Source organism: Diadema antillarum, unplaced genomic scaffold (assembly GCF_040938485.1).
Source record: "Diadema antillarum isolate AM-2024a unplaced genomic scaffold, OU_Dant_1.0 seq00001121_RagTag, whole genome shotgun sequence".
NCBI lineage: Eukaryota > Metazoa > Echinodermata > Echinoidea > Diadematoida > Diadematidae > Diadema > Diadema antillarum.
Genome location: NW_027271935.1, coordinates 738912 through 758557, shown reverse-complemented (window position 1 = coordinate 758557; position 19646 = coordinate 738912). Strand labels below are relative to the sequence as shown.

Below are 19646 nucleotides of genomic sequence, written 5' to 3'. Positions count from 1 at the left end.
TGCTGTTATCAAAAGTGCAGTCTGTATAAAGAAGGTACATGATTGGCACTAAAACTAAAATAACCCTTTAATGGCAGGATTTCCTCCCCATTTGTACTCTATTCTGGCAACATTTGAGGATGAACTGCACAACAGCACAATAATGTACATGGAGTTATTCATTGTGGTGCAATCGTTGATTATTGAGCAAATGTGCTAGATTAATGCAGTATCATCCTTTTTTGGGGGGGAGGGGTGGAGGAACTGTATATTTCATTTTTCAGATTATGCTCAACCCAAAAATGCTAAATGCATGTGAAGTTTAATGATCAGCTACATTTTAACCCGTTGAGGACGAGTCCCGAGTATACTCGGGCAGGTGTCTATGGGAAATGCGTGTTGTAGCAAAATCAGTCCGTCCTCAACGGGTTAAGCCCCCGTTCCACTATGCCGTTCTCGCTACGATTTGACAATTTTCTCAGGTCGGGAAGGATCGGGTAAAACCTGAGCCGATCTGGACACAGTACGATGTTAGAACGCTCTAAGTACGCTGCAGTTACGACTACCAAGTGCTTGCTACGCTCTTACTACGATGATCGGGAATGAGACATTACGATCTCTGCCGCTGCCGGTACGCTTAGAACGATGTAGCTACGCTGTCAGTGCGATGTTGCCGATGTTATCCGATCAATGCACGCTGTATCTACGCTCTGAACGATCTATACGATCTTATCACGCTGTTACCCCGTTCAGAGAGCTGAAAAGTGCCCGATGTGCCCCGATGTACCCCGATTCGACTGTGGGTCAGCAGTCAGTCAACTTATTAGCATGCAGAACCGAAGAAATATACTGTGGACCTCGAAGATTCATTCTTCTTTTTTTACTTTTGATTTTCAAAGTTGTTGTTGCTTCGTTATTCTCACTACTCTTTCTTCATCAGCGAGCCCGTGCTTCTGTGCCTCCAGTGCCCTGGTTATGACCCACCATTTCCCTCTCCTCTCCCCTCCTCCCCCCCCCCCCCCCCCTGTCCACCTCGAACTTACTACCTTCTTCACTACTATATCTTTCTATCCTCTCATCAATTTTTTTCCTTACAAGAGAGCCGCCATGTGTTTGTGAATGTGCGTCCGTATGTGTGCATGTATGTGTGTATTACTCTGTCTGTCTTTTTTTTTTGCTACCGCTTAGGGAAATTTGTTATTGTTGTTTTTTGCAATTATATATTTTTCTCTATGAGGGGACTGCATTCTAATACTACAAGCTCTGCTTTTTAGCAGTCCACTCCATTTCCAGCAATATTTTGTATGCATTTACCACAGTGACGTAACTGTTATTTGTATTTCTGTTGATAATTTGCCTGTATCTCTTTTACAATGTTATTCTGTTCATCGCATTGTGGTACTGATTTCATGACGTCTGTGTATATGAGCGTTTCTTTGTATTTTTTATTATTTGTTTGTTGGAAGTGAAATAAATCAACTTGAACTTGAACTTGAAGAGCCTCCTCAACTCACGGTTCTTTTGCAGCAATGCATTGTATAAACAAGGACGTGCTGATTTTTCAAAGGATTTTTCTTGATGTCCTTGCTTTTATAGTCCGTCTTCCTCCAGTTGTAGATGATTTCATATTCTTCAAAATTCTACTATGTCCTCTTCCTCCTCTTTCAGCATGACGTGCAGTCTCTCTTTCTTCGCCTTTTGGGTAGCTGCTTCGCTGCTTTCTTCTCTTCTTTTTCTTCATCTCTTCTTTTTCTTCGAAAATTACAGCTAAAATTACTTCCCGTTCTTGTGCCGATGTTACTACGCTCAGAAAGACCTTGTTACGCTCATCCCGCTGCGTTTATGCCGTCATTACGCTCTCCCCGCTGCGTTTACGCTGTCACTACGCTCTCCCCGCTTGCCGTACGATTAAAAATATGTCAATTTTGATCGGGGAGATCGGGAAGAAATTTTGGACCGGTTCAAAATTTCTTCCCGATCTGAAAAACTGCCCGCTCCAACCCCGACCTCCACACGCTGCTGCTACGATGCTTCCGATCCCCGTACGCTTTTGCCGCTCTCTCCCGATCTGCTAGATCGGGACAGATCGGGGTCCAAATCGTGATAGTGGAACGGGGGCTTTAAAGAAAATCATTAGGAAATATTGGATATTTATACCCCCACTCATACATAGTATGCTCTCTCATTTTTTGAGCAGTTGACCTAAAATTTGGCATGTGTGACTGCTACACCATAGATAGATGGGCAAGACACCTTTTTCGTCAGTATTGCAAAATATGTTGCCATGGCAACGGTAAATTTTCATAAAAGTCACAAAGTGTTGTGAATCAAACTACTGTATCAGTTTCAAAGCAATTGAGCTGAAATTTGGCGCATGCAATCAATGTAATGTCTGGTTGTGAAAGACATGAGGGGGCTTTTGTTTTTTCGTTACTTATTCAGTTGTATAAGAATACAATGTACACGTCATGCTGCTCTGAGTTTTCCAGGTTTACTGAGCATGATGAACGCATTAATCAGATTTTGCTTCCTTCTTTGTTTTTTCTTTTCTCTTCAATCTATGCAGGGAAAATCTGGCCAATGACAGATATCTGCAGTCGCAGATGGACTCAGACCAGTATGTGCCCATCAGGACGATAGCAAACTTCAATGCGGTCAAGAAACTGACCCATGACCTGCAGCTTGTTATAGATGTACTTCGTGGTGAGTAGCAGGAAGTAGTCTTTGCTCCAGGTGTATCGGAGAGAAACGGAGCTGCCCCGTAATCTTTTCATTACAGATGATGGGATAGGATGTGTGCATTGGTATCAGACCTGACAGGTTGCAAAAATCAGCCTCTGTGCTTGAAGACAGACTAGCCGTCAGATCTTGCCATAATTGTCATAATCATCAGATTGAAAAATAAGATATCATCATCATATTATTGACAACAATATTATGATATGTCAGTGGTAGTGATACTGATGATGATACCACTACTACTAAAATTCTAGTGATTATGATAATTTAATGGTCCCAGCACCTGCGGTAATGATATAGGAACAACAGAGATGATTACAAAGTAATGACAATGTTTTGATGATATTACTGAAAAGTGCAAAAAATAGAGTTTAGGTATCATTTGTGCAGTTCCTCTCCCTAAAGAAAAAGAGGAAATCAAATACAAATGGAAAATGAATACTAGTAATTTGTGATTATGATAATGAAATAGTTTTTGATACTTGGATTGACCAGTGTTTGAAATCTATGAAGTACAGAGTAAAGTCTAGCTGCCCAAGTGCCGTAAATCTTCATTTCTTTCCCAAGCACTCTGGTTGATAACGGTGTCGTTCGTCGTTATTGCCATGTTTGTAATGATTTATATGGGGATCTTCTTTCATTACAGGGGCTCGTATACAGGTCGTAAAACCTTGCACGTTATAATAATCACTGCCGCTGAAGACAACTTGCCACCCTATACACACTGGAGTATATTTCGTTTATTTGAAGGTCCCTTTTCCGATAAGATCAAGAGTAGCATATTACTGGATGATAAACATGTCGTATTTGGCTTTAGATGCTGCTTGGGTTGGGAGGTGTGATGCCCATGTCCACTGACTTTGTTGTTTCTCAGTGGTGGTAGTTTTGGTCGGGGGAGGGGGGGGTGGGTGGGGGGGGGGAAGGAGGGAGAGGGGGGAAGCATTACAGAATGGCAGTGTGCACAGGCACATTCTTAATTGTGCTTTTGGTTGTCTGTTTTTATTGCGGCCTCGTCAGTTGACGAGAAAAATAAAAGTATTGACCAGTATGAACATTTACCGATATCAAAAAACTCACAGAATAATTCAGGTTTGTCTTTTGGTTTTGTTTGTTTCGTTTGTTTTATGTGTCTTGAGAAAGAAAGAGAGAATTTAAAATCTAATGATATTTAGTGGAAATGATGTCCCAGCAATGACAAATTCGTCAAACTACTTTTAATGTTGCTCTATCCTTACTCGAATTCCCCCCCCCCCCCCCCCCCCCCCCCAAAAAAAAAAAAAAAAAATCTTTAAAGTCGCAATTGCATACATGTACAGTTTATATCATGTGGTTTTGTAAACTGGACATACAATTTGTAGTGTATTTTAGCTAGAAAATACTCCAGTTTAGGCCACAGAACATTTTGCTCCTTGTACCTGTACTGTTACTGTCGATCCCACTTAAGAAACCGAATTTGAAGTCAGAGGTCAGAGCCTTGTGTGGAGTGAAATTCTGTCGAAACCTAACAGTCCCCTTCATGTCTGCCTTGCATTATATTTTGTCACTGGGATGACAGAACCTTTTGTCCCAAATTTTTGTGAAAATCACGTTTTGGGATTAATTGGCAGAGAATCTTTTAAGTGATGTCCTATCTAAATCCTTGCTGTCTAACCCCCAGAATGAAGCCACCATGGCAGGTTGAGTGAAAGGTGGTCTCATTTGTAATAGTGCTTTGGCTGCCACATTTTTTTTGCTCTTCTCAACATTTGACATTTTTGAGATTTACGCGGTGATGTCTCCCCAACAGCGATTCTGCTATGTTGTTTCACATGAGAAACCAGAGGCCTTTGCACTTACAATCATTTGGGCATGTCCACTCAATTACCGCAGGGAGAAAAAATATATATCATCCTCTGTGCCCTTTTATGAGCACTTTTTCCACAAGTCTCAGAAAAATATTACCATCATCGGAACATTGCCCCCATCTGATCAAGTATCCGCCTTTTGATGTTGTTTGTGTGTTTTTCGTGTGTGCTTGTTTTTTATGGTGATGACTGCCTTAGGAACATTTTATACATTTGTAAGCTGTTAAGCACCTCAGTCAACATAGAATTGGGTCAGCCTTACATTAGATATGTAACTGCCACTGTTATGACCAACCTGGGCCTCTCTAGAAAAAGAGGGGGGTGGGGTTGGGAGGAAGGAATCACTGCTAGCGTCGTTTTTTTGTTTCCCTGTCTTTCGCTTCGCATAATTGATGTAGGCGTCGCTAATTTTGGTATCATGTCGTCGTCTCTCATTAGACGTGAGTGTTTCTGAAACCACAAGTGCCTCAATTTAAATGCAGTTGGGGGGGGGGGGGTGGGGAGGGGAGGAACATAGTCGGGGCAAAAGAGGGATGGAGGAGTTGGCGGAAGAGAGTTGTGCCAGCCATAGGAAATAATCATGTGCTCTGCAAAATTGTCCGCAAATGCAGAGATAATGAGTGGAGTGAGTCATGCACGTCGTATACAGCCAAGAGGAGTTGTGGGGGGAGGGGGAGACACCTTGATTGGATGGAATAGCGCCTCGTAAATTTCTCTGAAACCAAAGCCACAGACTGTGAAGGGTGTCGTATCATGGTGCCTAATGAATGAATGGATGAATGAAGGGGGATGGGGAGGGGGAAGAAATAAGGCAAATTTTCAACAATGCATGATACCATATATACAACTTATTTCGCGGAAATTTAATTGGATCAAGATTTTCAGATTTTTACAGATATTTGGTGAATAGAGTGAATCTGGAGTATGCTTTCACGAAATTGTTACATTTGTACTGCCAAACCATTTGACATATTATTTGAATGAGTATTGGCCTCAATGTAGACTATGATACACCCTACAATGTACTGGTTATTCTTAGTTACCAAATGAGGTTAGGTTTTACAGTATTAAAGACCAATTTGACTCTTCTTTTTTTTTTATCTGTAACCACCACTTAGAGACATTTAACAGTCTTTTGTTGAAAAAAAAATATAAAGACAAACTGAACAAAGAAGTTTGGGAGAAACCAACCAGTGACTAAAACCTCAATGTTTTGAGGGGGAAATTTATCATTAACTGCATGACACCTCGTTTATCATACACCAATTAACTCTGATTGACATTTATATCTTACATATACAACCTCAATCATTCACAGCAAAATAAAGAAAAGACAAGAAGTGTCCAGCATTATTTTTTATGCCTGTCCTTATTTCAAAAAGCCAAAAATAAAAAGATAAAAATTGACACATGTACAATATGTGTATGTCACTTTTAATACCCATTGCCAATGGGAAAAACTTGGGATGACTTCTGAAAGAGGGTTTCCTCCCTTAAAGCCACCACTTGCTGATACGTCATACATCTTCACTTTCCGCTCTTTAACATGTCACATTGGGTTAAAGGTAAACAGATATCAAGCCCCCTCGGAGAGCCTCTGTGCCTCCCTGCTAGTGGTGTATATAAACAGTTTACTTTTTCTGCTACTATCCATTGGGTTCACTTCATTAACAGCGGGGATATTTCATTCAAATGCAGGGACATTAAACATTGCTGTCTGTGGTCCGTAGAACTTTTCCTTGGCAGTTAATATTTATAAAGAGTATATGTCCTGATCTTGGGACTCCTGACAACTCATTCAGATCCATCAATTCAATTAGAACCAGTATAATATTCGGGGGAGTGATGTTAGGTTTAAGGCATAGTTGTGTTTTGAGATGTCAGTTGTCCTTGTTAATTAATCTGATCTCTGTCTCTTGAAGTTTGCTTGAAATGTGCGTTTTGCACAAAGGAGAGATAACAGCTTTATTCTAGTAAGTTTCCAAGTCCGATGTGTGGTTTACTGTAAGAATCTATTTCGGCAATATTCAGTCGCATTTCATTTTTGCATGCATATATTGGGAAGATGCACATGAAATAAATACACATGTGACACTACTCTATTTAGAATTCTTTTGCTTTTTGTTTTTTCCAGGAAGTTGAGACTTGCCAGTTCAGGTAGAATTTATGAAGTGGCATTTGACAATTGATAAATCATAGCAGAGAACATAAAATATTTTTTGGTTCCACCTGCTATTAAGTTTGTCAAAGGAGGCTGAGTGGCGGATACTAGTAGGACACAAGAAAAGTTTCAAAATATGTTGTGAGAATTGCTAGCAAGGTCTGACGCTTTGTAGGAAGCGAGGATGCAATCACCATGAAGGGTGGATTTTGACAGGGATTGGAGAAGGAAATGGATTAGCTCCAAAGCAGCGCAGGGCATTTCACCATATTTTATCTGCTTTACCGGTCACGTAATGCTTTATTAAATTTCAGAGTCGCCGTTTGTCCAGGTGGACAGCAAAGGGGAGAAGGTCAGGCCAAATCACAAACGATGTACGGTCATCCTGCGAGAAGTGCCGGAGACGACGCCCATCGAGGTAAGTGCACTCCTTTCATTTGCATCTCAGACATGCAGTATTGCTGTCTGCAAGAAAGAGGGAGTCGCTGGTAGAAATGCAATGATGATGAAGGGGGATTTAGACAGAGCAGTGCAAAAATGCAATTGACTCTTGCAATCTTGCAACCTTACAAGGGAGCAAGTGTCATCAACAATTACGCTAACTAGTGTAAGATGATTTTACTCTTAAATGTCAAATTGCTTCCAGTTTGAAGTGCAACAGTTGAATGAAGTCCAGTGGACATACCCTGTTGGAGCTCTCAAGGAACCGTACAGAATTTAATCTTCCTTGGACTTCATAGATAGTCCACTGACATATTAACAAAGGGAGCTGTAATGTGGAAAGAGAGCCAGGCATTTGTTCGAAATATCCCCAATGCGAGCAAGCCTATAGACTGGTGTGTAGCCAAGTTAAGCCTCAGATCACGCTGGATTATAGTCATAATGCAGATGTTGCCTTGTGGTGTAGTCCTTAATAGGCAACATAGATACAACTTGTGTTCTTGTGAAGAATTTGTTGCATGAGAGCAAGTATTGATTCATACACCAGTTGTAATATTCTTGCGGGAGAAGGCCATGTGGCTTCGTGACAGCAACATCTTTGATACCTTTTGGAGAAGAGAGAATCTGAAGAAAAAAAAAGAAAAAAAGTTAATAAAGATAAAACCCAAACATATCATGTGTTTATCTAAATGGTCGGGTGTTTTCAGCTGTTGGGGGAAAGTAAAAGTTGTATTTATGTTCATAAAGTTGCTTGGAATATTTTTCCCCTCAGTGATTCAACATGGTATTGAGGAGGTATGCATTCAGATAAAGGATGGGAGGCCATCATGCAGCATACTATGACAAAAAAAAAAAAGAAAAAAAAAATATATATTATGTAAATGGGATATTTGTGGGTCATTCAGTAACCCCCATCAGATGAGGCAATGCCTTCCCTTCGGCCGGACCAAAAGCTTCCGTTTTGATCCTTGCATGTTTGCCGACAGGAAATGCGCATGCCTTTGCCCACGACAGCGGGTGCATACTTGATCAAACAGGGAGAGTTGTGTAGAAGCCTCGCATGGCACAAGATTGCCAATCTCAAATTGTTAGATTTATCATTTTTTCAAGCTTTTTTTTTTTTAAATCCGGAACAGCAGCCGTCACAAAGTGATTTTTTTTTTTTCTGTTAAAGCTTGTGAATGGCCTGAAAACAAATTTGTCACAACCTGTTATCTCAGCCTGCTTTTGTGGAGAATTTTCTGTTTGATCATGAATTGAGGCGCTGTTTTCAAGAGTACTTTGCTACCATTGCAAGTTGCGATCACAGTTACCATGGTATTAGCCAAGTAACAACCAATCAGCTGTGAGTAAATAAACCATTACCATGGTAACTGGAGTCGTAACAACTGAAAATATCACTGCCAGTATCCGTATCTTTGTCAGTTGCCATAGCAATAGTGGCAAGGAAGCATACTCCCATCTACACAACACAATGTATTCACCATTTCTGTGAGCTGTACTGTCTTTATGTTCCGTTCCTAACATGCCTTATCAAGATATTTATGCATGGATGCCATGTCCACCAAATTTCTCTCTCCCGCAAAGTTAAAATCCAATGCTGGATGTCAGCTAAAAGAGAATTGAAATCAAATTTTCAACCCGCAGGAGGTGAAGGCCCTGTTCACGCACGAGCAGTGCCCCAAGTTTGTCAGCTGCGAGTTCGCCCACAACAACAACTGGTACATCACCTTCGAGTCGGATTCAGATGCCCAGCTGGCGTATAGACATCTACGAGAGCGAGTAAAAAACTTCCAGGGTAAACCAATTATGGTGAGTCTGCTCTTCTCATATTTTATTTTTATGCCTCCGCCACGAAGTGGTGCCGGAGGCATTATGTTTTCGGGTTGTCCGTCCGTCCGTCCGTCCGTCCGTCCTTCCGTCCGTCCGTCCGTCCGTCCGTCCGTCCTTCCGTCCGTCCGTCCTTCCGTCCGTCCGTAATGAATTTTGTGGACAGGGTAACTACCAAAACCTTTTGAGGTATCCTAATGAAACTTGGCATGTATGTGTATTAGGGGGTGAAGTTGTGCCTATCAACTTTTGGGTGCACATGCTCAAGGTCAAAGGTCAAAAGGTCAAGGTCAAATGATTAAAATTTCACTATTTCCCCCATATCTATGCAATGCCTAAAGATATTTTCTTGAAACTTAGTGTATACATGTATTACCCAATTAAGATTCTCTGGTGAAAGTTTGGGGTCATGAGGTCAAAAGGTCAAAGGTCAAAAGGTCAAGTAAAGTTAAAATTTTACTTTTTTCTCTATATCTTGGAAATTGTTCAAGGTATCTTCATGAAACATAGTATATATGCATGTACTGACTGGCAGTGGTTATCTAGGGAATTCAGGGTTCATTGGGTCAAAGGTCAGGGGTCAAAGGTCAAGGCAATACTTCAAAATTTTACTATTTTCCTTATATTTATGCAATGCCAGCAGGATTATTTTGTTTAACTTGATGTATGCATGTATAACCCAATAGAAATTATCTGGGATTTTTTTTTTTTGCCAAGAAGGTCAAAGGTCAAAAGGTCAAAATGAAAGTGCTGAATTTACTTCTTTCTCCATATCTCGGAAGTGGCTCAAGTTATCTTGAAACTTAGTACATATTTATGTATGTTCTGCCTGGCAGTGATTCTCTTATAAATCAAAGGCCAGTTGAAAATGATAACAATTTACTGTTCAATACCGAAATTGCACTTTTTCTCCATACCTTGAAAATTACTCGGTGCATAAACTTATGAAAGGGTCAAAGTCAAGTTAAAGTTCTTAAATCCCCAAATACATGCTCTCCTCCAATTCATCCAATTAAACATACACGTGTAGGTCAAGGAAGGTAAACATTCAATACATTTGTGACAAACATGTCATTTTGATATTTTGCCAATTTTGTTAAAATGTAATCACACATTTTTCTCTCTGCCTTTAAGAAAATTATCTTATTCAGTGATGATTTGAAAGAGAAGAAGATCAGACTCATACATGCTGTTCTTGCATTGCCTGAAACAGAGCCATTCGCAGGATACCAAAAATTGTATGAATAGAATTCCAAGAAGCTCAAATAACTTAACAGCCTGAGCTCATCCCTCCCCCCACTTCTGGTTTTTTTTTTTTATTCTTGGCTTACATATTATCTAATACTTTCTTTTGATTGTGAATGTAGGTTGCAAGTCATGACTGAATTCAAGACAGCGCCCCCCCCCCCACACCCACCCACACACACACACCAATCACATACATGCGTATAAAGCACAGCAATTTGTGTTTTGAAGTATGCGTGCTGTTGCCATGCATTCTCTGTTCACTTAATCCGAATATGTAGGTATACATGTTATCATGTTCGTGGCTCGTCCTCATGTTTCAGCTCTTCATACTGTCATGGCTGATAGCTCTTCAGCCGTGAGTCACAGAGTTTTTGTTGTGGTTATTTTGTCGATGCTTCATGCAGTACTATGCATGACGGTGAGTCACATGCGACTGGAAAGAGGGGAGATTGAAAGGACATGCTTTGAGAGAGCTTCCATGTTATCTAACGCCGCATCATAAACACAGCGAGATTACGCGCAGAGCTGATTTTTCCATTTGCCTTGCCCAAATGGCAGTCGGAAAATCGGTCTGCAGCGATTTTGTTTGGCAAGGTATATAACGCAATAGTAAAATATCTGATGAATAAGACTTGGTTCCCCCCCCCCCCCCCCAGCCCACTCTCTCTTTCTCTTCAGCATGATACATTCTGAACATGGGAAGGATAGATGATGTCGTGTTGTGAGTTGCCTCTAGTATTGACCTCCGACCGCTTTCTATGTTAAACCCCGCTGGCAGGTGGCCAACGTGACATGTAGGGGGACGGTACTTGAAAATGGGGCAGGGTCAGGAGCACACAGCACATCCCATTATCAGCTTAATGTGGAACAGAACCCATGCCCCCCCCCCCCCACACACACACACACACACACTCACACACATAATAATGCATCAAGGTCTACCAAAGAGAGCAGTCAATTGGCATAAATGCATCTTGACATCAAAGTGGTTTGTTCCCCTGTCTTTTCGGTAGAATCAAGAATGAGTTGGTGCGTCAATCTTCCCACAGGATGATTTCCCCACCTGTATTCTGTCTCATTCTATTGCCAAATTTTAAAGACTATTTCAAGTTTCTGAAATGGTTTGGGAGGGGGGCTGGATAGCTGCCATGGCAAAACGAAACAAAATGTAATCCTGTGACCCTGAATTGAGTGACCAAGGCAGATACATTGTAGTTTTAAGTACACACAATGTTTGTGGTCTTCGAAGTTTTAAACTCCAGTGATTAGATTGAAGTTGTAAACTATAAGGGGCATCCACACAACACCTAATGTTCAAGATTAGACTGTGGAGGCAAGCCCCGCTGTATAGTTTAATCACAGACTTGGATGAAATACATACACGCAGCATGAGTGAAACTCAATAATGTAGGATAATACAGTAGTGTACAACACACACTGGAGATTGACCTGGAAGCTAAGGGAAAATGGGGTTCACAGAGAGGTGACACTAACTTCCAAATTCGTTGATTATTGAGTCCACATTAAGTTAAACTACAAGTGGAATCCACCCCCACCCTACCCCTCGTGGCTTTGGATAGAGTGTAAATCTTGTGGTTCCAATCATCTTTCAAGATTGCAAACTTTTGATTGCATCTACACAGTGCTTACAATATGTAACTATGAGTTGATCATTGAAATATAAAACTTTAAGCTAATCTTGAACATTAGGAACTTTATGTGAATGTGACAAATATATTTGCTCTGTACACTATCAATTACTATGCACACTGATGGATGTTCAATTGATACTTTCCCCTGGGCTTTGTCATCTTTAGACTGGCAAAAAGCAGCAGAGACCAGAAAATAGTATTCGAGAGCGATATTTTAACACTGTCAAACAGAGAGAAGGCTTTTCATTGAACCACCATTAGTACATTAGTGACCTATATTGAAAGGAATGCTGTGGATGTTGCAGGGAGGGGTTAATACTGGAAGTGACAGCCATCTTTGTGCAAAGTCTCCCCCAGTTCGGGAAATTCCATGTTTGTATGGTGAATATGATGCTAAATGTGTATTTTTTGTTTATAAGTAGAAAAATATGATTATTTCAAGTCTAGAATTGACATTTCAGACATTTGTCAGAGTGGACTTTTTCATTTTCGATGTGATAATAAGCAGAAACGAAATGGGGATTAGTACAGTCTGCCAGAAATTTGTTAAACATGCCTTCTTCCAAGAATGATCTGTATTCCTTTGGCATCGTTGTGGGTTTCTCAGTGTGTGCAAATGTAGGGGAAGATCTCTGTGTTGTCAATGTAGGTACACGCTTACTGCACGTGGATGTGTGTGTTTATGTGTGTGTGTGTGTGTGTGTACCTTTGGTTACGTGTGCTTGTATGCATGTGTTTATGTGTGCATGTGTTGTCGTGGAATTCAGCCAAGATAGCGGTCAGTCATTACACACAAGCTCTTCGTGGTCAGTAATAATGATAAGTGAGTAATCTCCGTGGCCATGCTTCGCACTGCCACTGCCACTGACCGCTGGAGTGACTGTAGGGGAGGTCAACTGACCATAAATACCCTATCCCCAAAGTGTCCTGAAAGGGGGGGGGGGGGACACTGCCACTCTGGTCAGAGGAAATGGACTCTACGGCCAGATTAGCTGCCAGAGGCATCGGTACAAGAGATGTCACATTTGCCTACGCTATTTATGCAGGCTCCTCTCTCTTTCTCTCCCCCCCCCCCCCCCCTTCTCGCTCGCTAGCTCACTCCTCATCTCTCTCCCTTTTCTTTTTCCTCCTGCTCACCCTTAGTGCAGTGGAGCAAAGAAGAGTAGATAGACCACTTTGGCTAATGCATCTTAAACATGAGACTGATGATACACAGGTGGATAATGGTGTGCACGCAGAGTATTAAGTGTGATTGAAATGAAACTTACCTTGAAATATGACGACTTGCATGTATTTCTAGATTTAGTCTTTCTCTTCTCTTCTTTTTTTCAGCCAACGTACAGTAGCCGTCTTTCATTGCTTGTTTATAAAGGATTTAACAGATTCAAAGTAATGAAAAAAAAAGACCCCGCGCGATTTTGATGTTGTTGTTTGTACTAGCCCCCATCATCTAAAAGTCATTTGTTGATTGATTTTGGATATACCCGATGGTTAATAATTGAAGTGCCTGATGAAAGGTGGAATTCATATACATACTATGTACATTGTATGTCAGGACTTGTGTTTGTGTGTACTTTGGCATGTGTGTACAGCAATCCTGTGTATGTGTATACGTGTATAATGTTTGTTTGACTGTGCGCATGTGTGTCTGTGTCTGAGCCAGTGGTTCCGAAAGGGCTAATTGCATTGATTTTTATTCTGGGGGTGGTTCATTGGGGAGGGTGGGGAAAATCTGGTGTAGTCACATTATTGCTGCTGAAACACGCACAAATTGATGAAGAACAGCATACAATGTATCACTAGCAGGTAATGATTTAATAGCCAGCTGTTAATCCAAAGTAATTCACATTGTCCCAGAGGGACAAAAAGGCAAGAATATTACCTTTATATGGTGGAACATGATATCACTTCTGCTGTGGTTATCTCATCTGTTTTTGTGTGTTCATTCTGTCTTTCTCTCAAAAAGATGCAGCACTCCGAAGAAACAGCTATTGCTACGACAACATATTGTCTGAAATTTAAATATTCAAACTGCTGTTTGATCCAACACTGCTGTAAGGAATAGTGATTTCCCCATATTTCATGATAACACTTCCAGTATGTACATGTAAACTGTACATTGCTTAGGTTGTGGATTGTGCCATTTGCTCTTAACTGTGATTTTAAACTAAGTCTTTGATCGTTTTTGCCTACATCTGTAGATATTCATAGCAAAATAATGCTTTTCTATGGGGGGCCATAATTACTCCGAAGCACATGTCTCAAGCAATGGCCCTCTGTTGTAAAGATAGATAAATAAATGTATGATTTATTTCATAATTACTTCAGACAAGGTTTACCAAGTAACATTATTTAAAAGTTTTTTGGAAATGAATAGGAGATATATGACCATTACCTTTCTAAAGGGGAGAATGTGCTTTTTACTTGGTGATTTTGATATGCACTGACAAAACAGGTCCCCCTATCAAGATGCTAATAGCTAAATGAATGTATGTTGCGGCATACTAGTGGTAAGAAGTGACCTTCCACATACCACAGCTATGAGCTATTTCAATAAATAGATGATGGGGTTATGATACATTTTATGTTGAGGGGCCATAATTACCCCGGGGCCACAATTACCCCAGTCTCCCCTACACTTTATATGCCGAACCTTTGGCTATAGATGAATTACGACATATAGGCTGAACCTTCAGCTATCGATTGCGACATATTATTCATTTGCATTGTATGAGAGTGGCCTTCATGTGCATTGCGAAACCCAGGTTGGGTTTGTCTACAAACTTGACGCTGTGGCCAAGTCGTAGATACCAATGGAATAAGCTTGGCAAGTTGGGACTGGATATGTGGGCTCCCGAAGGGTTGAGATTGTAGCATTGTATGGAAGGGTTATAGTAAGGGATTTAGGAATAGATTTAACATTAGGGATTTGAAGAAGGGTCTTGGTTAATAAAGTGTAATGTCATGGAAAATTACGTTAAGACAGTGGAGGATGATGCTGTTGTGCTTGCAAGGTTTGTGGCAGGTCTACAATTATAAGAGGCAACAGAGCTTCACTTCCTCGTTTCATGACTCTGTGTAAGACAAAACTAATGTGCCACCCAAACCTGTAGCTCTTCTGGCCTCGGTGAAAGGGGAGTTCTGATCATAGGCTGAAAGTGGTAGATAATGAGGTTGATCTTCTCAATGAAATTGGATGACAGTCTAATTTAGCTCATCAGGGCTTGCAGGTAGGTATCGATTGAAGTTCCCCGAAGCCCGCCTCTCTGTCATCTGACACTGGGGCCGTGTACCACCCGGCAATTCAAGCCCGATGCAGGCTGCTTGCGAGGTGCCTCCATTACATTTGAGACGACATAGTTGGCGAGTAATGGTGTAGCAGTTTGGTAAAGAAAGGTCCGCGTGATGGGAAGAAAGGGCGAGAAACTTGATTTGACCCCGTGAGCGTCTCTTCGTTGGAGAGACACTTGGTTGGCATCATTTAAGTGTAAGACTCTGAGCATGTATATGACAAAGAGTTCAAATATTTAGCATAAATCCTACTCCTGTTTAATGTCCCTGTTTATATTTCAGCAGAAAATACAGCCCCTGACTCATATTCTATGTGTTGAATTCATGTCACTCATGAGTATTGTTTGCAGTAAGAGAACTTCATGATAGTGTTTAAATGTAAACTTGCATTTCTATGTGAATTCATGAAGCATGTTTTATGGTGTTTCTTTGTTTGTATATGTTTGTATTTGCCTTGAATATAACAGGCTAGGATAAAAGCTAAGCCCTTGCAGAGAATAACGTACACCTCCACGCCAAAGGTGATGAACGGCTACCACCTGGCCACCACCTCCTTCTCCCAGGCCCAGACGGCCATGTTCCAGCCGGCCCAGTTCCAGTACACCACCACGGCCCCTACGCAGCCCCTCAACGGCATTCTTCAGCAGCCCTACACGTACTACCCAACCAACGTCCCACAGTGGAGCCCCACGTACTATGATGCTCCGCCAGCTATCGTAAGTTGTCTCCCCACCCTTCCGAGCCTTTTATTCCCCCCCCCCCCCCATCCACACACACAAAAAAAACACACTCACCCATACGCAAACACACATGCATATAATAGGCCTTTAGTTTCTCAGTGCTATACACAACGAACAAACAGTACGTCCTTTTCCATCAACCATGCCAACATTCTTGTGGAGTTGAGGCTGGCATCTAGTGACATCCAGATAACATTTCTTAACATACAGTTTAAATCTGTGTTGCCCGGTAAATACATTTCAGCTTTGACAGTGTCCAGCTTACATGACAAAATAAACACACTTGCATGTATTGGTATGAAAATTTATCTAGACATGGGCAAAAATTTGACATAAATATATGTATAAGTGCAAAAATTCAAGTTACTTCAAACAAAGTGTTGCATTAATTTTAATTATTGCATCATGACAAATGTTCACACAAAGTTTTTGAGCAGTTCGACCAATTATTTTTTAGCTAGACCCCCAAAAGCATGGTTAGTAACGTTACGGTTAGTAACGTTACATTTGTCCGGAGTAATTCCGCAGGTCATTTCACCCTTTTGTAATTGACAAAATGTCACATGACTTCTGGAGTATTTAAATGTATTCATCTTTTACCCATTAGCAAAACTTTGAGGAAAAAATTTCAAAGGAACCCACTGTAATTTGCATTTAAGTGAATTTCAGCATCCCCAGTCCCACATGTACATTTTAAATGATGGTTTTAGATCTCGCGAAATCAATAAATACGAAAAATAAAATCTACTGAATTTGAAAGACCTTAATGATTGGTGAACATCCATGGCATTAGTTGGTACCTAAATTAAAGAGTAAGATAAAGAGGCACATTTCTTTTATCCATGTCATCAAATTTAGTTCATGGAGCATTAACTGTACTTTTTGCCTGCAGTTTGTCTGCTGTTAAAAAGTTATAAACCATCTTTTCTTTACCCCAAACACACATATAAATACAAACGGCCTACCCACTATCACAAGGCTGAACACAGGTGATTGCTTTAGGGAAGATAGTAAAGCCACGGGAATGATATTGATGACTGTTAGGTAAGAGTAATGTCAATGATTAAGGATGTTATCTTAGTGATAAGGGCTATCAGTATATCAGTGAAGAAAGTAATCTCCAGTGCAATATGACCTTTGCTTCAGTGTATTCACATACCTTTATTCCGCACTCGCTTTATGTTTGCAGCAGCATACATGTATAATTTTCCTTTTATTAAAAATTGCATAAAAGCATCTCACTAGCTGGGTCCTTACGCTGTTTTTGAATTTATTGTAAAGGTCTGTTGTAAAATCTTTCCCATCCTGGCGTGAGAAAGGTGGCATAAAAGCAGGTCATGCTCTGGAACTCATTTTAAGAGTCGTTATCTACACTTATTCTACTGCTGACCTGTTACTTTGTATTCGAAAAGGGGAAGGGAAGAAATGAAAAAAAAAAAAAAAGGACGACGACACAGTTAAGAGGAACAACTGTTTCTATAACTAGCAAGTCCCACCGTTGCCTCATCAGAAAATAACCCAAAGTTAACCCGGAATCCTGAGGGATTTACCCCCTTCCTGTGGGTGTGAGTCACTGAATATTTACGACTTCTGTCATTTAGCTCCACGTGCTGCTCAGCGAGATATATCGGAGGAAGCTATGTGGCATTTTTTTTTTCTTACTCTTAATTTTGTGTCGGCTAATCCCAGTATGTCATCTTGCCATGTCATGGATCGAGACAGAGAGAGAGTGTGTGTGTGTCTTGGGGAGGGAGCATATCAAAACGGTGACCTTAATTTTATGTCTGTGATCTGCCAGAAATTCTTCCCTCATTTCTGCCCGCTTCTTCCATGGTTTATGCGCTCCCCACTCCCCCCCACCCCCCTCCGGCATGTTGCCGAGGGGGGATTGCGGGGGTAAAGCCGACACGATTCGGTGTCTGCCGTCAACATTGTGAAACTGAGTCACTGGTGGAATTAATGATGGCCGTGAGCAGAGGAAACTGTCATTTGTCAGCGGGGGGATCAAGTTCGGTTCATTTCTGATCGAGTGGGGTAGAGGGGGAGAACAGTGTGCCGTGCCCCTCTGAATAACATTTAGAGCAAACATTATTATGCAACATTACGTGGTGGTTGGAGCGCTGGGGGATTTGAATGTTTGACAAAATGGCAGTGCCAAGTCTATTTCTGTGATAGTTCAAACATAGGAATCCTGACAGACTGCCATCAAGTTGATAAACCTCAAAGACACTTGAAAATGTTGGCTTCTGTTCAAAGGATAAGTTTGCTCTATCTGGAGACAGTGTAGTATTGTTGTTGTTTGGTTGGGTTTTTTTTTTGGGGGGGGGGAGGGGGAGAAGAAAGATTCTAGCGATCAATTTCAATCAGGCCTTTAGTCTTAGTCACTTCAAAAATATATGGATGAGATCTTTGATGGCAAGAACTTTCTCCTTTATCGTAACAATGATTTATTCCTTTTAGTTTTGCATGCAGTCCTTTAACTGTGTTGCCATTTATTTGCCCCAAATATTCAAGTGTGTGAAGAATGTTATCAGAAAAAAAAAGGATAATGCCAATATATACATGTAGTATGAATAATATCAGTATTTACGTGTGTTGTAATTTTGGTCACTACGCATACTTATCTGAACACTGAATGCTCATTCCAGTTTGACATTTATTTGACAAGTTTGAACTCACTTTGTGCCAAGCCTGTGAGCTCATGTCTTTCAATAGCTTGCCAAGTTCAGAAGTGTCAAATCAAAGGCCATACTTCAGAATTGTTGAATTGTGTTCAACCAGTTGACAATTAGACAATAGGCCAGCTCATAGTCAGCTCATGTTGGCATTCTGACCAGTGACTTTTCTATTTTTTCTCTGTTGGTTAGGCACTTCACTGGTTGTCAGAGCAACATCATGAGTAACCTTGCTGGACATAACAATTTATGGAATTCTTGGAATTCACATTTAAGCAAAGAATGAACTTGCATAGACCAGGTGACTAGAATAGCCCATCAATTCATACTTGGGCAAGCGTCCATTTCATCGTTTTGCATTGAAATGCATTAACAAAACTGTTCTGTTAATATTGCCAAATACTAGGCTGTAATGAACTCTTTTTGCTTTCGAACGGACATGCTAGCAGTTAACATGTATAAGGATTACATCATGAATAATGATTTTGTCAAAGATGCATATATCTCCATGAATTTAAAGGACAAGTTCACCTTCATAGACATGTGGGTTGAGTGAATGCAGCAATATTAGTTGAACACATCAGTGAGAGTTTGAGGAAAATCGGACAATCCGTTAAAAAGTTATGAATTTTTGAAGTTTCTGCTCAGTCATGGCTGGATGGAAAGACTGCTATAGCTTGTGATGTCACACGAGTACAACGATACAAAGAAAGAATAAAGGAAATTCAACATGTTTCCATTTTTCTCGCATAACAAAAGAACACTCGAATTCTCTCTTTCAGGGGGCAGGGGGAATAATATTACCCATAACATATGTCAGTAGCAAGTCGAAGAACAGTGCACTTTATTCAAAAAGTAAAGTTTTGTGAAATTCTCTTTTTATTTTCCTTATAGTTGTACGCATGTGACATCATACACTGTAGTAGTCTTCTCTTCCAGCAGTGACTGCGCAGATACTTAAAATATTCGTAACTTTCGAACGGATTGTCCAATTTTCCTCAAACTTTCACTGATGTGTTCTACTAATATTGCTGCATTCTCTCAAT

General features: G+C 40.7%; 1 protein-coding gene across 5 annotated transcripts in view; it reads left to right on the top strand.

Moving 5' to 3' along the window:
* Nucleotides 1–19646, top strand: part of LOC139743919 (uncharacterized) — a 101534-nt gene that overhangs the window by 69364 nt on the left and 12524 nt on the right. For all 5 annotated transcript variants that reach the window (XM_071654387.1, XM_071654386.1, XM_071654385.1 and 2 more), the window contains 4 exons: nucleotides 2546–2682; nucleotides 7038–7141; nucleotides 8812–8976; nucleotides 15653–15901. In XM_071654387.1, the coding sequence (XP_071510488.1) occupies nucleotides 2546–2682; nucleotides 7038–7141; nucleotides 8812–8976; nucleotides 15653–15901 (655 nt within the window). The remainder of the gene's footprint in view (nucleotides 1–2545; nucleotides 2683–7037; nucleotides 7142–8811; nucleotides 8977–15652; nucleotides 15902–19646) is intronic.